This window comes from Barbatula barbatula (assembly GCF_947034865.1).
Source record: "Barbatula barbatula genome assembly, chromosome: 3".
Lineage (NCBI taxonomy): Eukaryota > Metazoa > Chordata > Actinopteri > Cypriniformes > Nemacheilidae > Barbatula > Barbatula barbatula.
Window position 1 is genome coordinate 21,024,726 of NC_136764.1, and position 22,719 is coordinate 21,047,444.

The window sequence follows — 22,719 nt, forward strand, 5'->3', positions numbered from 1 at the left end:
TCACCATCATATTTTATATATTTAACCATTTTTATCACAAGCCACACTGTTTTTCAATAAATGGAGGTTTTATTAAGAATTTTTTCTGGAATTAAACTGATTTGTCAAAATCGGTTACAAATAATACGAACATTGTGCATTAAATGTAGTTCTGCAATTCCTGTAAATGTATAAAATAAGCTGGACGATGTTCAGAGGTTCATAGTGATAATACAGTTTTTCTAATTGAAAAGGCAGCATAAAAAGGAGTATGAAAAACAATAAAGAAGAGTGCGTCCACTACTCAGCAGTGAAAACCCCTCACCAATTTATTATATCCTTATTCTTCTAAATCAATTCCAAAAAAATGAAAGGAATATAGGAAAGAAATCTCCATCTTTTGGTCCAAGTTGTTTGGTTGATTCCCATCAGATGTGAATATGAAACTAAAGTTCACTGTGCTGGAACACAGAGCTCTTACAGTGACCTGGACATGACAAGAAAAGAGAAAAATACCAAAATTATAAAAACGCCCTAAAAAAAAATAAAGACTTCAACTGAGACCATACAATAATATATATTTACAACCCCATTAAATGTATTTTTGGTTTATTGGTTATTGCGTTTCTAAATATTCAAAAGTTGTTGTGTCTTATACAATTATTTCTGACCTACTCTAGACACAATACAAGACATTATCTTTCTTGCCTACCAGGGTTCAAAAATCAGTTTTTTTGTGTTATTGTAAATGTCATTACCATAGAAATACACCTGAATAATAATGTGGATTTAATGTTTTCATCATTATGGTTTAGCTCATGTAAATTAAGCATTTTAACATTTTCTTTATGTTCCCGATCTTTTTCGAAAAAACAATAGATGTTTTGGTTAATCACTAATATTAATGGCTTGAAGATTGCCTACAGCAGCTGATATAATAAACAATGCTTAAGTATGAAACGCAAATTCACTTAAGATTCTAGCTGTTACACTATAAAGCTTCATGTGTCATGTCTCCAGATCATATATATTTATTCTTGCAATAGGTATTTTGCTTCATTATTAAGACATGTTATATTTAAATTTCTTATCAATTTTTAAGCTCCTAATACTAAACTGCACAGCATTAAGAAACACAGATGTAACAAGATTGCAGTGAATGTTATAGTAATAAAAATGTATGCAAATTGAATATTACATGCAATAGAAACTGAAAAAAAAACACTGTGATGTTGAGCTTCATAAAATAATATACAGTAAAACCTCCATTGATATTTAAAAGGAAGATAAGTGTTACAAAAGTTTTTCGTAAAATCTTATTATGGATGATTTATCAATTAAGTCTACAGCAGGGTGATTTTCCAGTATAAACATGCTTGTTGAACATAATATGCATGGGTAAATAAATACCTGATACTTCACTGCACAGTGTCTTGGCCACATGGTCTGACTCAGCGGCATAGAGAGAGATAATATCATCTTCCAGCTCTTCCACGATACTTTCACACTGCAATTCATATTTTGATATATAGTTAACATCCTATGAGCATGTCAGGTTGACAGAAAATAGCTGAGAAAACACATTTTAAAGGTAACAGGCAGCCATCTTTAGTGCTGTACTGTTGAGAGGTCTGCCATCTTGGATAGTTTACGAAGCAACTTACTGGCAAATGCCATGTAGCCATTTAACTCTGGCCTACAAATTCCGTTACCATATAAAATAAGAAACACAAACGTAAAAATTATAGGAAAGAGAAAAGAGCTAGTCTGATGAAAATGTGCTTTAGATTACAGTACAGTACAGTAAATATATAATGAAAGTATTTTCAGATTTTTGTAATCTTATTATAATAATAATTTGATGATAAAGCTTATTGCAACTGTAATGATAAAAATCATACTTGGTTACAAAACATGTATATTGATTCTTGCAATTTCAGCAGTTCTGTAATCAAGCATATAGCAATTTAGAGGATTTTAGAAAACATACAGTTAATTCAAATACTTTTTTACAATTTGCAATTTTATAATTTGCGTATGCGATGGTCTTACACTTCCAGACAAAATATCATGACATGGTTATACTTGGACGATACTGTACAAACAAACCTATATTGCTCAAAAAATGAATAAATATAAACAATTAGAACATCCATTTTTGCCCACATTTAATATTGAAACACATAAAAGTGCTACTCACAGCAAACTTCAAAGGACTGGAACTCTCTGGTCCATCAAACTTAAAATTCTTAAAATCCGGAAAATTCCCGCCATCATTTTCTCTGGGTGCAAATCTCTTGTAGCTCTTTTCTTTGGAGACCGGGTCATCATAGAGAGCATAATCACTCATGCTATTACAAACTCCTTCCAGCAGTTCGGTTAAGTGAGTCTCTGACCTAACAAGAGGAACCTATCGAAAAAAACAACGTAATCATTTTTAATGAATAACTTCGAGACAAAGTTATCAAATCCTATCCCAAAAAGCAATCCTTTCCCCCTAAATTAAAAAAAAAAACATTGCTAAATAGGAGGGCAGCGAGGTCACTAAGATGACCTCTTTCTTCCTTTCCCATCTAAAAACATCCCCTGTGCCACGACGCTGACATTTAACCTGCATCTCCAAAGTTGGAAAAGTAGATCTCCTTGCCTTGGCAACAGAACAAAAACACACTGTGGTGTCTAGACAGGTCAAGGTGCAACCTGCTCCTGCCCCTCTGGCCTCCCCCGGAAGGAGAAAGGGGAAAGGGTGACGGGGGGCCAGAGTGCGTGAAAGAGCTGAAGAGCGGGGGGTAAGCTGTGGGGAGGGGAGTTGTCAACAGCAGCCAAGTGCAGGGTAAACAGTGGTGTCCCATCCTTTGGTTCTCTTGGGCAGCTCATCTCCTCCACCCTCCAATGATCAAAGCAGGAAGTTTTCCTTGTCAGGCCGGTCAAAAGAGGTGGCGGGGTTGGTGATGGGGGTGGCAGGGGTGCAATGGGGGGGTTATTGGAAAGAGGACAGGTTGCAGATGAGCTGGATTTGCCTTGCGATGTAGATATATCCCTGACCCCATTGTCCCCTTTCAGACACAGTATGGACCCTTCCGGTCTCACCGATTACATTATGAGGGCGTCTCTACCCCCTCCTCTCTCGTGAGGTTTGGTGACATAAAGAAGCTTCCGTGGCTCACTGCCATCTGGTCACAAATAACATAAAAGGTCCAATGGAAGGACAGCAACCTAGCCACACATCCCCCATCTTTTTAATTAAAAAGCCGAATGTGGTCGGATGGAGCAATAGATAAGAGAACATATGATCAAAAAATACGGTCTTTAAAAAATCTGTGAACTAAGGACCCAATTGCCTTACTATCTACGATATTGAAAAATAACAAAATATTATTCTCCCGGACAAATAAACCCTATCGGCATGAAACATTGCGTACTTAATGAAATCCAAGCATTTTTGATATCATATTTGAGATCTTCACCAATTAAAGTTGAAAATTCAACTCATTACACTTCAAGGTACTTTCGACTAGCCATCTGAAAACAACAGGAGAGGATCCATCTTGCACAAAAGTCCAAAAGCAATCAAATCTCCCCCTAGGATCAAACAGAAGATGGCTGCATCCTCTGCCGAGTCCTTATCATGCAATCCTGAAAATGGTAGGGAATTTAATTCCTCCCCGTAACAGTCTGAAGGGTTTGAATAGAAGCTGTCAATAAAGAATTTCTGTAGGAATAAAGGGGGGGGGGGGGTCTAGGCGGCCCAGCTAGAGAAAAGGCTTCTCAGGGATGCCATCCTTCACTGAATTCCTATTGGAAAGCCAGGCATCATTGTGATTTTGGGACACAGCGCATTTCATTTCAACTCCCTTAACTTTCCCAAAACGGTCAAAAAATATGCTAAACATAAAAACTGAAAGTAAATTGTTATATCGACCAATCAGAAAAGACGTTTGTGAAACAAGGTTACCTGACTGATCTGACAGTACAGAGTTCATTGCATAACGTTTACCTGCAGCTTCTTGAAAGGTAAACCAATCCACTTAAGAAAAAAACCAGGAAAGGACTTTGGGAGCTTTAAAGGGACAGTTCACCCATAAATAAATTTACTCACCCTCGGGTTGTTCCAAGTCTGTACAGATGTCTTCGTTCTAATGAACACATAAAAATATATTTGGAAGAATGCTTATAACCAAACAGATCGTAGTAGGATAGATGAAAATGGTAGTCAAAAGTTCCCTAGAAATGCTTTCCTACGTTCTTCAAAATATCCTCTTTTGTTTTCAACAGAACAAAGAAATGTATAAAGCAAGAACTGTTTGTATACAAGCATTCATCCAAATATCTTTCTCTATGTCCAACAGAACAAAGTAATTTTTACAGATTTCTAACAACTTGAGGGTGAGTAAATGATGACCGAATTTTTCTAGAAACAAACTGACCAACATATCGCAAACACAAGGGCTCTGCTTGTGCCGTTGTTTTTTCACTCTTTGTATTTATAACTTACTGTGGCATCTATAGTGTCAGCTGTCACTCTCTCTGAACTTGGTTACATGATTCTACACTGTTCTGATTAAATACAGGCTATCATTGCATTCGGTTAAACTGTACTTGATTTAATATTGGTCAAAAGCAGGATTTGTTATGGCTTCCTGAGGCGTCTTTAAAAACATAATGTGTCATTAAAAAAAATACATCTCTGACTTCACCTCAATGAGCTGATAAATGACAAAAAAAACAGATGTACTGTGTGCATCAAACAAACATTAAGTACTTCATTAATCATCGGTTTCAACTGAAGTGATGCAAGACATAACAGATTTTTACAGGTTTTGTTAGGAATGAAAAGAATCTGCTTTTTAACAGTATATATTCAGGCTTCAGACAACAAAACTCAAAGTAATACTGACGGTACATTTCCCATCAGAAAGGTTGACAAACATATTTTACCCACAGATAAAAGAGCTGAGAGAGGAGGGGAAAAGTCAGACCTGAACAAACACTTGTTATTAGGCAACAGTTACAATCAAAAGGGGATTAACCCCTAATCAATAGAGGAGTCAGGCACCTAATGACGGTCCCAGGATACCAGGGGTCAGGGCTTTGAGTTCATTTGGTCTGACCTTTACACATTGACACCACTGCTGAAAAGGAAACTGTGAAAATGACTCCCTTTACCCAAGCAAACAGTACAAGCTTGAAATCACCAGGTAATATCAAAGTGCTAAATAAGGTTCACAAGCAAACAATACACACACACACATAAAATCTAAGCAAACTGTTAAATATCGTAACACATTTAGAGTAGAAGACCTCATCAAGAGTCACTAACATCTTTCAACAGTTAACTACAAAAGAGACGAAAGCTGAATATTATTTTTTTTAAATGAAAGAAACAAGAGGTTTGTAACATGTTGACCTCTCAAACATCACAAAACCAAGCAGAAAAGCACAGGTAAAGATACAGACTGTATAACACGCACCTGTAACTGAACTACACACCTTTTTATCAGTAAGACTTCCATCGGGTTTGAGTCTGAATCCACCAACATGAATCATCTTTTTTGGATCAGTTTGACTGATTGAATAGTTCAGTTCATCTGCGATTGCCAAGCAGGCTAGAAATGAAAAAGAAAACATTAAATTGCGAACCCCGTGACTAAAAATACAATACAAATACAAACACAACTGGAGGTTTAAAAATGGCTTGACACTATAGGACAGAAGTGTGAAGGTCTGGTCGCTAATATCAATGTTGATCCTGAGTACTGCAGCGTGTTATCATAAGCTATCATCTTCAGAACAGAAATAAGTACAGCAGTAAATGAACCTCAAATGATCAAGATTGTCCTTTTTGCTGCATGCAGATGCCAACAAATTGAACATTTTAACAGGTTTTCTTGAAAAGTGCTAGCTATGCTTCTGGTAAAATCTTTAGTTTTCTGGTGCTTAGTCATGCTTGTTAGATTTCCATGGCAACTGCCAAGCCTGGGCGGAGCTAAAAGAAGGTTTTATCTGAGCCAAGCTTTTCAGCCCGTGATTTACTAAAAAGGATTGAGCTCACCATTAGTTTTGCAAGTTTTATTTTGGATTTTTATGCAAGTATTGTCATTTAATATCAGAAAGCAACTAAATTGTCATTGTAAAAGGCTTTAAAATGTAAACATAATTATAAACATGATGATCTGTGTGAAAAAAATGATCTGTATTTGTTTTGAAAATCTATTAAAAGCTTACCTTTAACTTTTTCGGAACTCAACACATTCATGATTTAAGTCAATAAATAAATAAATAAATTTTAAGTAGCTTATTACCTTATACCGACTGATTATTCACATACAAAATATATAACACACAACATATGTCGTACACTAGATAGTTATCTAAATTTATAAACAAACAAAATAGCACCGTGCAAGGTGTGTTGCAGACCTGGACTATTTTTTACTTTCTTACTATTATATGGATTTCATTGTTTTTATTTTAACATCAGCTGGTCAAACATGGATTTTTGCTATTAGACTGCATCTTGTTTATAATAATAAACTTTAATAAAAGTTTTCAATAAACTGTGTTAATAAACAAATATGGAATATTATGGAAAAGACATGTGCATGAACGTCTTGATATCAAAAATAACATTTAGTTTAAAAAATAATAAAAAACAAACTTTGCCTACTATATTTAAATTAAAGCTATAAAACTAAAATAATATAAACATGCAAATAATCACCATTTTGATCTACTAAACCATGCAAAACTGCTAATCACCAATTAGTAACGTTCAAATAAATCTATTTACCCATCATAGATTATTTGGGAAATCTTTTAGACTGCTTTAGAAACGTTAAACTGAATTTGCAGCTGAGATTCTCGACATATAAGTCGAGTTCAATGTTGCATACACACAACTTTCAAAGATAACATAAAAAAACAGTACATTTCAAAATATAGGGTAAATTTTGGTAACGGTCTATTAAAAAAGAACAGGATCCATTTTAAAGGTTGTCTTTTTAAATGTCAAGCTGTAGTCCACAAGGCGAAATCAATATTAAAACTGTTAGAATTATTCAGCGTATGCATTCGACCGTGAACAAAATAACAATCTAATAAGAATTATTAACCATATAGATGCTTGCCTTGCTTTTTGTAGATTATGATTCTGAACAATTCAACATGTACTGTGCATGCTTCCCTTTTAAAGAAATGTTAACAGGTAAAATATTTGGGTTGGAAAATTCTGATCAGAATACATATTTAAATCCAATACTGTGCATGCAAATAAATAATCATTTTAAAATGGAAGCCTCTTCATTTTTAATACCAACCAGCTACTAGCAATTCCAGGCGGTCTGCAAAAGCAAATACTTGACTTTGGCAAATGCGAAAATGGCAATGCCGATTACTCTAGCTAAGACTGATTGTAAAAACAGCCTATTCAACTACAACTAAACGTAGAAGGCAAAGGCAATATGGTGCATTACCAGTTCATCATGCTGTACAATATATGATGTTTCTTTTTGAAAATGCATGTAAAGAAAAACGTAATATGCATCTGACATGGGATATCTAAAACAAAGATATGGGCCTGAGAGACCCATAAATAAGAATGAGTGATTCTCATACGAAGCACTGTACAAGGCAATACTGCTAATCTTGATACCAAAACTGATACATCTAATGAAAAAATGGGTTATTCATTTGAAATCCCATCAAAACAACATCATCATGTCAGTTTGACTGATATTTAGTGAAGTTAAATATTTAGATATAATTAAATACTAACCGTGTTTGAATAAGTGCTATCTGACTTGTTATTATCTGTATTTCTGCTTGTGTTTAGAGGCAGAGAATACTTTCCTATAAAAAATTATATTAACTATTTCAAAGCATGATGCAAATACACTTTATTAATGGCCTCCGGTCCAATCGCTAAGCGAACACTGTCTTAAGAAGTTTGACCTACTAGTAATTTGTAAAGGCTAATCAGTCATACTTTTTACATTAAAATTCAAAGTAACTAAAAAAGTTATAAAGAATAAATAGATGACTTACTTGTAAGACTTTCAAGAAGTTTATGTAAGCGCCCATGACCTTTTGTTGTACAGTACTAAACCGGTATTGGAAGCACCAATATCTCAATATAGCCCCACCCATCCCAATTAAACTCGTCAGTTGAGCTGCTGATATAAGACACGTGATAACATGTCACAAGCTGTACTTTTAGACAGGAAAGCATGCAATGTTTTGCATTTATTAACGCTGGACTGTTCATTAGCACATTATGTTTTATTCTTTATCCATTTTACACATATTTAAAAATGGGTACACAAGCTAAAATAAAATGAAGAATTTTAATTTCACACTAAACATTGCAGCTGCATCATTTTAATGTCAGATCACACAAAGACAATAAAATATTTAGAAGTATAATATTATCAATTCACAACCTCTCATTTTTATTTTAAAGCAGAGGTAACATGCTATTTCAGGCACTCTAACTTGGCTTCTCAAGCTTGACCTGTCAAAAAACAAGTTGAGCGTATGATTTAGTCATTTCTGTCCTCGATTCACTCCGCCAGGGTTCTTCAGAAAAGTTTTCCGAACATGGATTCCCGTTTCGTAACAAGGGTTCTTAGTCCCTTATTGGACAATTCTCCCAGAAAAGCACGCCAACGTGTCAACCAGCGAGCGAAAGAGAACGCCCCGGTGCGAGCGAGAGACCAGCCAGTCTGAATAAGAGCACACCCATCAATGCTGCTTCTAATGGCTGACGGAAGATTAGCTTTGTTTGTTTGCTCACTGCATTTGATTAATGTTGTATAAACGGGTAGATATAACGCTCGCTGAATTTAGAGTTGAAAGAACTAAAAGATGCCGGACTTGAACAGCACGTGGTAAGTCAACCTAAGTCATATATCTGTGTTTTGTCGGCAATCGGCATGTCGCACATAAGGTACACCACGTGAACTTATAGTCAATCAACAGTTATGAATGCGATGATGTATTGTGTGCTCGTGCTGTAGTTCCGCCTACCCTGATTGACATGTGGTGTAACTTATGCACGTACACGCCGATTGCCACCAAAACACAGACATATGACTCAGTTTGACTTACCGCTTGGTGGATGACGCCTGGGCCTGCTTTTCTGGGAGAATGGCCAATAAAAGGAATAGGATCCCTGTTACGAAACAGACTTTTAAAAAGCTTTGCTTTTGGAGTGCTGGGGGAGTGTATCGAGCACAGAAATACTACGTCATACGTCCAATTCGATTTTAACAAGTTGACCATGGTAATCACGAGAAGCCAGCACTTTTAACAGTGTTAAGAATTCAGAAAGCATGAAATAGCATGTTACCCCATCTTTTACATATGAAGAACCATATAAAAACAGCTCCTAAACATTTGTTATGTCCTCTGATAAAATACATGTTGTGAAACCAAGCGTGCCATGCAAATCATTTGCTAAATAAATATGCATCAAGACTTAAGTTGGGAAAAAGGTGGTGACACAAGCAAGATAGATTTTCAATTAGTCGCTCAAAACAAACAGAGCAGTTTTACTTTTCAGGAGATACTTGCATGCCAAGTAAGCACATAGTGAAATGTCAGCATTTTGTCTCAGTATAGGCTGCAAACACTTTCACTCACCTGAACAGTAGAGCACTTCATCTTTCTTTGACTCCGTTGTTTTGGGCAAAATAAACAGTGCCATAAGAAAAAGGCCGGCTTGTTTTATCCATGGTGACATGGTGGTCTCCTGTATGTACAAAGCATGTAAGACTGAAAATAATCATACTGTAATATTTGTTATTCCAGTTGATAAGACACTCTCAGAGATACTACAAGTAACCAACAGCCCATTATTGAGGTCGTATCTTTAAACAAAGTGAATAAATAACAGTTAGATCTTTTAAATTAACATTAAACTAATAAACAAATATATTCAAATTAGTAGCACACACGAAATGTTCAATGTCGAACTACTTTGCATGTTCACGAAAAACTTGGTTTGGGAAGGAAATATGATATTTACGGTGAATAAAACTTAAAGGGAATATTAAGATCAATTCCTAAAGGGGATAGTCCTAAAATGAAAATGTCATCATTTAGTCACCCTCAGGATGTTCCAAAACTGTATTTTTTGTTCGGTTGACCACAAAATAAGATATTCTGTGGAAAACCAAAAATGTTGGGGCACCATTGACTACTATAGTGCCATTTTTATCCTATAGATCAAAAGTGTGGTTTAAAAAATTGTTGACATGAAAATACCATTCTCTGGCATAACATAAGTATATTTCATGTGAGGGGTGTTAAAGGTTCCTGGAAAGTATTTGTTACTATTCCATCTCTTATCTTTTAGTAACAGATAGAATAGTGATTACCCCAAACAGGTAGAGTTTTGCGCTACATCTCTGGGGTCCTATTTATACCATTGCGTTTAAGGGAGGTTTTGTAATCCTAGACCTTGCATTTGATGTTTGTATGACATGGCTTTAATCTTTACATCCAGCTCATCTCTATGATAACTTTAATGACTGTTAATAAAGTTTTGAATGAACTGGCGCCCCCAGTTGATGTCTTTTATACGTGTTCACTTTTCCATACATCTACGAACCATGTTGAGCAATTTTATCTTTTGTGCCATATGATTCTGACAGTTACAACACATAGACTTTGTCGCAGGTAGAAAACGACATGGCTAGGAGATATTTTGGCATTTTATATCAACGTAAAATGAGCCCTCACTATCACGCTCGGAACGTTACCGTATGTTAAACTTCTAGATCACAGTAGACCTGCTGCACCTGTAGTCCTGTAACTTTACACAAGTAAACTACTAATTATCGCGACGCTTACAATAAATAACTAAGAAAGCTCAGATATTTACTATAAGATTGACACTCTGTGGCCAAACTCTCATCTCACTTTTATTAAGTAAGTCATCGTGAAGGTGTTCACTTGTCTTACCTGAGACGATGCGTGAGAACAATAAGAGGTGAGGAGTGGACCTTTTAAAGTTTCCGTTGCTTACAATGACCACGACGAATCAGACTTGTAGCTCGATACCAGGTAGTTTACACAAAAACTCCCTACTATCGGTCTGAAAATGACTTACACAACCTCTATGGATACAGAAAGCAACTACGTGCCGGTCTGCCGTGCTGCCACGACAAGCAGGCTTGCTGGCCACACTGACAACTGACAGGCGCGGCATCCAATGAAATAACAGAATTCTGCCTGTTATCCAATGAGATGTGCCTAGACACACTAACCCGGAAGTTCCCAGCCAGCGTCAAATATAGTTCCACTAAAATGAATGAATAAATATTATACATATATAAGCTTGAATATAGTGTAAACTTTCAGGGAAACCAAATAAATAAATACAAATTTTAGAATAGCGTGACTCAAATGAATCTGTGCGTGTTAAAAATGTACACATTATTTCTTGCAGTTGATAATTAAAAGCGAAATATAACAATTATATATTCACGAAAATATATTCACGGCTCAACATCGGTCTGAATGCCCCGTATATTTCAGATTGGTTCCAAAATCTGCAAATAATGAAAAATAGTACATGTTTATTAGCTGGGGCGTCTACAAATAACATTGAAATAGAGCCGAATAATAGTGAACTTTAGCAATCTTAGTGACTCTTGAAAATAAAGTCAACCGTGGAAGAGTCTCGTGCAATAGAAGTGATCTGTATGTAATACATTTATGAAATTTGCTGCAATGTTTAGAAGCTACAGAATTTCAGGCCTGACTGATACTGAAAATAGTAACAGCAATACACTCTTAGTAAATAAATAAAAAATTTGGGGGGGGGGCTTGTTATTGGGATCCAGCGATGTTTATTTTTAAAGATATTTGGTGTTTTAACAGTTTTGGAATAACCTACCCAGCACATCTTTACAAACGTATAGGCTTTGTATTGTATAATGGAAAACACTCAAGAGATGAAGTCTCATGGTAAAAAAATTACTGAATTATTACATTAATGCACAACGATAGCAATCATATTGTAACATGAAATGTCGCTCTTTTCTTTTTCATTTGATGTCTTTTTCCGTTTTGTTTATTTATGCATTATTGTACTCTGCACTAGTTTATTATATAAAAAAATCTTGCTTTACTTTAAATGACTTTTTAGTATTTTTCCCGGGCAGTTTCTCAAAGTGCGTTCTTTGGCGGTCTTGTGTCCTCGTGTTCTCGCCCTACGTCATCAATAACGTTCCAATAATCCAAAACAGAGAACGCATGAAAGTACCCGGATGTGTTCTCAACTTGCGCGCCTACGGAATCCGCTTGAAGTCACTGCGTCGCGTCCATCCAAGTTGGTTCTTCCGAGGCTGCATCGCCAGACCGGTCTCCTCAAGAACACAAGTCCGTCCTTTGCGTTCTTGGAATTGAGAAACTGCCCAGAAGTCTACTGCGCATGTGCAGCGGAGACATCGGCGCGTCACAAACGTGCAGTCGTGATTACGCATGCGACGTAGTTGTTAGTGGCTCCGCAACAGTTCAGTACAAAACCTCTAGAAATTGTTAAAGTTGCAAGCGTTCGTGCACGTGTTCTTATATCCAGTTCATTAAAACACAAACAAATAAACATTTAGCTCTGTTCGCAGAGAATAATGACAAGCCTGGCAGAGAAAGGTCCTTCAGAAAGCAGCGTCGAGATATGAACAGGTAATGCTGACCTGCGTGCTATTGGTTGTATAATAAATATCCTGTATCTCCATTTAAATGTGTTTCTTGTCATACAAAAATGGTTTAAACAAATCAAAGTAGAATGTGAGACACTGTCCATGTTTGGAAGAGTAAAGTTGGTTCCTGGTTTACATCTCATTTTTTCAGTGGTTTAACATTGCACTTCATCAGTACAGTAAGTCTGTTTGATCAAGACTGCTGGTGGTTGAAAGACAGTTTATTTTTATCTGTGTATTATATATTGCTAAATTATGGCCTGGAAACTTATGCATTTTCTTTCCATAGTGATTCAGAGGAAGACATGATGGTGGATGACTGGCTAACAGTCAAACAAGTGAGTATGTGCGTGCTAAACCCAGAACACACTGCTAACATATTTAATGGATTTATATTGTTGAATCTTGAGCATGTGACGTGTTCTGTGTGCTGAAATGTCTTTTAAGATAACTGATCTGAGGTGATGGCGTCACATTCTGCCTCAGGTTTGTGACAGGTGGTTTCTTCACAGGGCCAGCTGTCCTTTTTTAAGCTAATGGTTTATTATTTGCTAAATGTGTCCTACGGCAGAAATAAAAGGTGTTCTGCAGATAATGGATTTACTAGAAATAGCTCTAACTGTGAAAGCCGGTTTGAGGTCTCTTGAGGACCGGACAGAATTTGAGTGAGAAAAACCACAGAATGAACTTTCACTTCAGCTGAGGTCCAATGTGTCGTTTTTTTTGGAGGATATATGGATATAAATGCAATATAATATACACAACTATGTCTTCAGAGGTGTATAAAGACCTTACACAATGAAGCGTTATGTTTTTATTACCTTAGAATGAGCTGTCTCTTTCTACATACACCGTGGGTCTACTTACATGGAATTCACCATGTTGTTTCTACAGTAGCCCTAAACGGACAAACTGCTCTACAGAGAGCGTTTCGTCAATACGTTGTCTCTTTTGGCAAAGATACCAAAACATGCTGACATCTGTGTCATCTGCCATAATGCTTTGAAAGGGGGAGTGGAGTGAGCCGTAGGTTGCAATTCGCTGCCTCACCGCTAGATGCTGCAGAATTCCAGAACCTTTAAATCTGACACATTGTTGATGGATATGAAAAACAAAGGGTTGTAGTGCAAAAGAGCACACTCTTTTACTTAACAAATGAAAGATAAAACAATGATTTTTTAATAAAAAAATTTTTATTGCCATTTTCTGTTTATTATAGAACAGAACATGTTATATTCAACCAAGCTGGGATTTATTTAAAAAGGCCACTTTTCATTTTGGGTCATTTGACTCCAGGAAACAGAAGTCCAATTCATAAATCGTATTTCATATTTACAGTTGTAAAATGATATCCACAAAATCGTCTGTTTGAAAATGTAATAAAAATACATTTGTAAAGAAGAAGTTCTTCCCGTGGTTGCAGCATGAACAGTAATGAACAGGTTCTGTGTTAAGCGGTCTATATCAGCAAAGATTAAAGTCTTCTCAAATCATGATCATTTTAAGTTGTGTTGGAAAGTTGTGCTTTAATTGATGGTATATTTGTCAGGAACATTCGAACACATCAGATGAAGAGCTGAATGATGACCTTTTGTGCAGCGACGAAGAGAACGAAACTATGAGGTAGGGTGAACTTTTCCTCCTCCTGCAGCAGCCTGTAGGTGAACGGTTAGATAAAGGTTGATTCTTGATGTTCCCCAGAGCCTTTGTTTCGAGTCCCGCTTCGAACAAACACTGCAGAAGCACATCACACATAATGAGAATGTTGTTTCAAAATGCCCATATCTTGCTCTGGCAAATTTCCAAACAAGAATTGCGCTGCTAACAGAATACAGATTGCCTAACACTGCAAGAGTCTTGCTACCCCTTTAATGGTGCGCTCCGTAATGTTTGTTTTTGTTGCCTGGCCGGATATAGCAATCGCCTTGGATTCATACTTACACCTAACAGTGTAGTTGCAACATTACACAAAAGAAAAGGTTACAGTTACTGTTATTGATGGTATACTGTAGAAATGGATAATTCACTGTCGCCTTCATTTGTAACTGAAAGCGAGGATAACAGGGGGTTAGAGAGTAGTATTCAGCTGGTTATAATCTTAACAAGGCCGCCCCAGGAGGCGACCCGCTTCATGTAAAATTAAACAGCTGATATGCTACTGATATAGTCTTTATCTCATGTGAGTGTATGAGATAAATATTAAACACTATGTACCATTTATATCTGTATGTGTAATAGTTGATTAATAAAGACACGATTCGCTTCCTCATTTCATTTATTTTTGAACAATTACGTTTTGAATTTGGTTTGCGAATCATTGCACATGTCGAATTTGTGTTTTCAGATATCACGAGGAAAGCATTTCCCAACCCAAACTGCAGGCAATCGCAAAACCTTTCCTTGTGTGCAGGACCTCACACCTTGCCAAAGACCAAGCCACGTGCGCTGAAGAAGAGCGGACCGAAATAGAGGTGGACCCTGGTGAAGTTTTAGACATCGAAATCAATGCTCCGTCTGGAGATGAATTTCAAGTGAGTTCTTGCTTTATCTGCTTAGATAGCATTGGCTTTGTTGTTAGATTTTGTTCTCTGTAAGCTCTTTCCATGCTTTGGAATCAGGTCCCTTGAGGGGGCAGACAGAGCGAGTGACAGGGAGGTGAAATTAGATCTATTATCACTCTCTAGCAGTTTATTTGTCTGTGTCCTGACAAAGTTAGTGCTGACAGCTTGTTTGGTGGAAGGTAATGCCCCCCTGTTGTCTCCATGGCAGAATTGAGATCTGACCTTGAGGCCCGCATCCCAGCGGAAAAGAAGTCTTTGTGTTGTAGGAGAGACTCCCCGCCAATTATCAGCGGCAGATAATGCATGGGCTTCTATCAAGCCGTAAACCGAATCTGATAACGGCCTGTGTAGGTGAAAAGATTATTGACCCTTTAAAAGATATCTATTTGCCTTAGATATGGTGAACATAACTGATTCTTCTCTCTTGTTGCCCTGTCCACCAGAGAAAGAGATTTTCCCTAATATGGGTCTGATTTGTTTCGTAAGGTCAATGTATCGTTATTTGAAGGACACTGAATAAAGGGCTAGCGGTTAGTTCGTTTGGATAAAGACACAACCTGTTCATAAGTGATTGAGAACAAAACGTGGTCAAATTAAGCTGTCACCGATAACCCAGGTTGAATAATTCAATACTCAATGGCTGTATTCAGAGGTGCCATTGGATATGTTAATCAGATGCAAGGACAGCTCTATCCAAATGTCAACTGGTTAGATGTTGGATCAGGAAAACCTCAGAGTTAGAAACACTGCTTATATTTTACAGGAAGTTGATGACTACAGGGACGATCGGCAGGCCGACATAATGAAAGATTTTGATTTAGAAGTGATGCCCAGGTCATCCATGCAGAAGTCAAATGAGGTACTGTATTTCAGTCTCCTGCTTGACTGATGTGGCACAATGTACACTAAAGAGTTTCTCAGCCCTTTTGCTTCAGGGCCCAAATTGTATTTTGGACATCAAGTGATCATCCAACACCATACATTATTGTTTATCATGCAACATAAACAAAAATGTATAAATCAAACGATTGAATGTGTTAATATTGACATTACCTATCACTATTGGTGGACTGAAAAATGTATGATTTTAGTTTCTTAATGTATCTCAAATGGTTTCATGCCCTTGGCCACCAATAATTCATTACCTTCTGGGCCAATTATTCAGTTTGCTAAATGGATTCAGATATCTTCCAGAACAATCTTCAGTCTGTCACATAAATGTGCCTCTATTTCAGAAAGGTTCATCTGGACCAGGGGGTTTCAAACTGGGGTCTGCGGAAGGGGTCCTCCAAAAATGTTCAAAAAAAAGAAAATCAAAACTTGTAAAAGTCTACTAAACATTTTTACTCGAAGTGTTCATATTTTTTTGTGAGAGAATAGTGTTTAGCTCTCATTTCCTGCTACATGCATACCTTCCAGCATTAGTTATTTGTTTTCTTTCTTTGTAGTGAGTTTGGGGTTCACTGGGTTTTGCAAGGTAGCATTCTTTGTAAAGCTGTCATGAAACAAGATTTATTGAAATTTACAACGCAAATACTTTTGAATTGAAAATGTTTTAGGTTAATACATCCAACAAGTGCCATTTCTTTTAACCTGGGAAACAATGTGTTGCTGTTTTATGTCACTATATTTTAAATGTACAGTATATATTGATGGTAGTAGTGGGTGCTTGCATCATAAAGTTTGAAAACCCCTGGTCTAGATGGCGCAGAACCTTACATACACCTGCAGATGGAGATGGTGTCAGCCTCATAGTGTTACAGAGAGCTTCTACAGAGCTAGATACAAAAGGAGTCAGTTGTATAGCAGATGGAAAAGGAGCATTTCCAAATCATGCCACCAAATAACTTTGTGTCTTCCACCAGTGGATTTTTGATCCAGGGCACAAAATGCATCGTAAATCTCAAAAGCCAAGGAACAACCCTGGATGGGTCCTGCAGGGGAAGCAAAGCTCAATTGACATTTCAGTTTATGTTACAAATGTAATTTGCATTTTGTCAGAAGTTACGACCCTGTGCAGCACTCTATTTCCATTGAAAGGATGTGCTCCCTACCTACTGATTGGAGATGTCACACGAAACCATTCTGTTACACAGAGCAGCGAAATTGATTCTGACAAGTAGTGTGAAGGAAATAATTGCTGATTCATAGCCTGTTGGGTGGAAGACAGGTTCAAATGGAGGATTTGATATGATGCTTGATGTATAGATTTCGCAACCGAGTCACTAACCATTAGTGCAACACTGCCTCAGTTTTAAGCATCAGTGATCGGTTATATGCTGTTCAGCAATGAATATCAAGTTTTCATTTTAGATCAGCATTTAACGTGTGTGCAGATCTACACTGATCTGTGGAGAAATCCAGTTGTTTTGCGGAGTTGTTTCTGGTTGAGAGTTTTGAGGGTGAGTGTTGTGAGATGGATAAAGAGCTAGAACGATCTGATTTGGAATTGAAAGGCTTTGGGTCCATCCACAAGTTTCCAGAGGGTGCCACTGTAAAAGTTAACGCGAGTACAGCTTCCGGAGAAGTGGCGGAAGTAGTGTATTGCACCTTTATTATTACTACACGGCTCGTTGGAATGCTTGATTCTGATTGGCCAGTATCGACATTTGCAGGTTCGTTATTCCCAGATAACAACCTCTCAAAAATCATTTTTTGAAAACTTTTGTATAAATATAGCTTTTAATAACATATGTGACATTATATTTAAAAATGATTAAACCAAATTGCATGTTCGTGACATTTGTATATCCTTTCTTACCTTACAACCGAAAGTAGACAGCTTTTCCTTGCAGAAGGTCTGCATTCTGTAAAAATTTGCTAAAATCTTTTCCAAATTAACATTTCGTGTTTTTTTTTTCTCATGTGGCAAGGAGCCGCATAATAAGCGGGATAATGTACAAGCCAGCTGTTATCGTGAAAGAAAGCCCCATCGTAGCTTATTTCTGCGATAACAATCGGCTTGCCTGTGCATTATCCCTTACATAACTTATTCTGATGACACAAAATAAAACTGTGATTCATATTTTGAATTGTAATACTGTTGGTTTCATGTGGTAGTCTGTAAAAAAAATTTTTAAACTTACAACCACGTGAAGCTTATTTCACGTCTTAAAAATGGCGCTTCACACACGGATCTAAACTTAAGATGGACTGCTCCTGTGAGGGCCTGTACAGTTTTTAAAAGACGAACTTTAAAAGTGTTGACTGCTTGCCGTATGTCAAGCAAATAGATAACAAACATGAAACATCACTTAGACTGAATGGGCTTTAAAAAGAGAGTTCGCAGTTTTAAAAGGTAGATAAGAGAACTGTTCAAATAGATGAATGTAATCATCAACACATTATATGTAATGGTCTTCAATGAAAACGTGAGACAGTAAACTGGATGTACTGTATTTTACTGATTTATTTGTAAAAATCTGATGGAATACAGCACAGCCCGTGGACTACTTTTCTCATCTGAAATGCCTGATGTAAAGTTGATATTTCATCTACTTATCGCCTTATAAACAAAACGTGGAGAGAATGTTTTAAAGGGTTTAAAGGCAGTTCGCTTTTAAATACAAAAAAACATATATATTTATATTTTATATCTTTAAATGGCACACAATCGACATCACGTAAAGAAATTGAAAACCCTCTATAATTTTCAAATTGCTCATTGGTTTACTGTCACAACAACTGAATCAATAAAGTTGCTAAATATCTGCCGTCAAGTATAAAAGTCATAATCCCATTCCTCTATTAAGTAGTGGACGGAATGCTGATGTAGTTTAGTGCGCAAGTTCACGTTCTGCAATAATTGACTTGAAATACGGTAGAAATCCGTTGGTTTACATTAAACCGGAAGTATCTCCCATCTTACACGCAAAGCATCGTGGGGCGCAGGAAACTTGTGGATAGACAAGAGTATAGTGATTCATACAGTAGACGCAAACGCCACAACAGGCCAACACTAAGTGGCAATTTTTCCCAACAAAATGCATATCTTTTTAACTATTAGCATATGTTTTTAAATATGACTTTAAGCATTAACATGTAAATGGGAATTTTCATTATTGGCTTCAGCATACATAGTGTGTGTGTTTGCAGAGATTTACAAATGCATGTTAAAACGGTTTTTGTCATGTTTGCACATGAGCATGGTGGGTTTGCTTTTACAAAATGATTTCAATTATCAAGGTTCATTGCTCCTCCGACTGCTGTTGATATGGATTATGCAAAATAACTTGGCAGTTTTCCACATTAAGTCAATCAGGCGAAATTAGCTTTGTGTTTTGCTTTGGATTTATCGTCTCTCGTGTGCTAAAAGATATTTTGCATAGGGAGATTACTGTAAAGACCTCAACAGTATTTAATGAATGTAAAAGAGCCTGGTTTAACATCCCGATAGCACTTCAGTATTCCTGTTAACACATTCCTCCGATTGTTTCATTGACGATAAAGAAAAACTTCGCCCTCTTCATCTCGATTTCATGGTGAATGTGGAAGGAAGTGGCGCTGGTTTAGGATTGGCTGAAACTGCTCGGTCAACATGTCAGGAGCGGGTAGAGTGAGTGTAAATTATGCATAGCTATTCATTAGCATTATGTCAGATGTAAGAAGCTGACTGGAGTTGTGGACATCTTCATCTGCTGTAATTTAAACTGCTGTCTCATGATACAGTACCACTTACACTTAGCGTGCTTTATTTGATTGAATTGCCAGGTATTGTATACATTATTTTCATTCTTTGAAGAAAAATATTAGTATTAACAGCATTAATAACAGTGTTTTTAGTTTGTACGGGCCTTTGTTGTCAGGTTTATAGAAAAGTGATGAAAAATATGGACAAACCATCAGAGCACAAAACACTATCGGCTCCTACGGTTTGTTTATATTTTGCGCTTCAAGCGACCCGAGTTCGAATCCTGACTGGTGCTCGTTTCTTGATCCCGCCCCAATATTAATCTTAAAAAAATATGAATAAATCCAATCGTTGGGATTAAATCAACCTACAGGGTCTTTCAACCCATGGTTGTGTCAAATATGGACTTTTATTTCTAGACACATCTAAATCAACTTTTGGTTTGGCCATATTTTACTCAATCGTGGGTTAAACATTTTTTAGAAAGTGGTCTTTCTAGTTGGGAAATTCTTACAAAGATTTTAAATATTAAACAATTCAGTTACACAAAAAAATAATCATAATGAAGATAAATGTGTTAGGAATGAATTGTTTTTGTATAGTATGTTTGCTGAAAATCGCATTACCGTAACACTTCCAACTGTGTCTGAGTGCATGATATGTTGTAATTTAAACAGAGTCAAATTAAAATAGTCTGAAAAAAATTGCATGTTAGATATTTAATTGGCTTGATATTCAGAGCCACATTAACATCCCATTATGGTTTTGGTCCAATTTAATTATTCAGACCTGCTAATTTTAAGAAATGGGACCTGACACCAAAATATGAATCTGCCCCAGTCTATAAAATATTTATGTAAATATTTTAATTATATATAATAAAAACTAAATAATTATAGATAATAATTATAATTGTAATTATAGAAGTCATAGATAAGCAATAAAAGTCTTAAAAGTGTGGGAACCTTATTTTTGACGATAAAACCGTTTCTTGCACTATATCGTTTTTTTCTCTTTGTCCTGGCCTCTTTTCACCTTCCTTTCTCTCCTCCCATGTTGCCCTCAGTCCCCGTCTCGTTCTCTCCTGAAGTCACGCTAATCTGTGATCATGGCATTAATAGACACAGACAGGCAGAGGAGAGGTATCACAGCCCCTCCCTCTTCTCTCTGCAGAACGAGTGGCAGCTTCATTGTCTGTCAGCCTCAGAGTAAAATGCTGAATGGCTCGGCTATATTCAAATGATTCTGCATCTGATGAAGTCATCTCTTGTAGAAGAAGATGAGAAATTATAAAGATCGTATTGTTGCAGGCATACAGTATCCTTAAACAGTAAAAGCATCGTAGCGATCATAGCCTTTCCTTTTTAATCGCACCCCTCGGGCAAGTGCATTCACCCACAGAACCCACCAGAGCCCCAAGTCACACCCCAGGTCTCTCCGCCACACAATCACCACACGTCCTCTCCGTGACCACATGAGCCCTCTTCCAGCAAGGTCAGATTCAGGCTTGGATTTACTCTCTGCCTAAGGCCTTTCAACGTTACTTCATTTCAACAAGATGTTATTGCTGTGAATGAGATAATGAGCTGATAAATATTGCATGAGTTTGTTGGTTGAACACTGTTTGATACATTAGTCAGTTAAACATTTGGCGAACCTTTTCTGCTCTTAAAAACGAGGTGTTAGATAATAACCAAAGTTAATGTTTAACCACAAGAACCTCATTTAAATGCAACTAAGATTTCTGTCTTAATTGAAATTCAGAACTAGGGATAATTCCATTTCCTGTTTTTGGAGGAAGTTGAGGTGTCCACTCAGAAATGAGTGTCAAATAAGCATGATCCTTTTTCATTGCTGTGCCCTTGATGTCTACACAAAGCCAGGCCAGGCCTGCTGTGGATCCCTGGAGCATCCGAGAGAGTAGCAGCTGCTCGCTCAGTGTGTGTGTGTGTGTTTGCGTGTGTGTTCACATTCACGCTTGCAAACGTGCCTGTGTGTAAATGTTTTCTACTGCTATTAATCATGAGTGCCCTGGCTAAACACTGTTTGAGTTGAATCTGTAAACATTGATAGGCGTCCCCGCGCAACTGGAAAGGTTTGATATGGGCTTTAGGCACATGTTTATTTCATTTCTAGGGAGGAGGGGGATTTAATGCTAGATGGGATGTAAGGTCAAGGGCACGGTATATAAAGCCAAACATCGTTTTCACAAGTTCTGTACTATTCGAGTCCTATTCCAGGACCTCAAAATATCAAATCTGAATATTGTGTGCTTCAATTTGTTGTGTTGTATACATTAGATGAGGTGTAAATCATAACGGCGCAGACTTGTATGTGTTTATTGCGTACCGGTTTGCAAATTTTACTCTCGAGTCAAAAAAGGCCTTTTTATATCCGTGCGGCAATTTACATGATCAGGATAGATGGTCTTTTTCTTAGACCATCTGGGCATTTGACCACACGCACTCGATGCCCATGATGTGGTGGGTGTATTTTTCCACTCTCAAATGTGCATCTCACAAGATCGGTGACATTACCGAATCAACTAAGCATCAGCCAATCAGCAGTGCCGTCAGACAAGGGCTTGGTATGATGCCGTTTAGAATGCAGGTGACAGAATGCCCCCGGAAACTTCCATGCAGTGGGCATCTGATTAATCACGATTATCATACCATTATCATACAATCACACACTAATCGTACATGGAGGGTCCCATCTGCGGCATGTGTGTGTGTGCAGTATTTTTTATGAAGAATGGTATTTAAATATTAATCCTGTCTATCATTTTAAACTTCATTTTACAAGTGCACGGAGTATTCCATTGTAGTGAAATGGATGAATCGCC

General features: G+C 37.1%; 2 protein-coding genes across 4 annotated transcripts in view; one reads left to right on the top strand and one right to left on the bottom strand.

Annotated features, from left to right (window-relative positions):
• On the bottom strand, positions 1–12,410 carry cnpy1 (canopy FGF signaling regulator 1). 2 transcript variants are annotated; one of them, XM_079451680.1, is made up of 6 exons: positions 10,942–11,219; positions 9,619–9,727; positions 5,470–5,585; positions 2,180–2,389; positions 1,390–1,486; positions 1–466 (listed from the first exon to the last, which is right to left on the bottom strand). In XM_079451680.1, the coding sequence occupies exons 2-6, from the start codon at positions 9,716–9,718 to the stop codon at positions 426–428; spliced, it is 564 nt and encodes a 187-aa protein (XP_079307806.1). In that variant the 5' UTR covers positions 9,719–9,727; positions 10,942–11,219; the 3' UTR covers positions 1–425. The 2 variants fall into 2 exon arrangements, with proteins under 2 accessions (XP_079307806.1, XP_079307807.1); XM_079451681.1 differs by lacking the exon at positions 10,942–11,219 and adding an exon at positions 12,248–12,410 and having other exon boundaries at positions 2–466.
• Positions 12,246–22,719, top strand: part of rbm33b (RNA binding motif protein 33b) — a 24,226-nt gene continuing 13,752 nt past the window's right edge. The window contains exons 1-5 of one of the 2 annotated variants that reach the window (XM_079451678.1): positions 12,267–12,666; positions 12,973–13,021; positions 14,233–14,306; positions 15,028–15,214; positions 16,008–16,103. In XM_079451678.1, the coding sequence (XP_079307804.1) occupies positions 12,659–12,666; positions 12,973–13,021; positions 14,233–14,306; positions 15,028–15,214; positions 16,008–16,103 (414 nt within the window). In that variant the 5' untranslated portion in view covers positions 12,267–12,658. Of the gene's footprint in view, positions 12,667–12,972; positions 13,022–14,232; positions 14,307–15,027; positions 15,215–16,007; positions 16,104–22,719 lie in introns of both variants that reach the window. The other variant, XM_079451679.1, reaches the window with a different exon arrangement.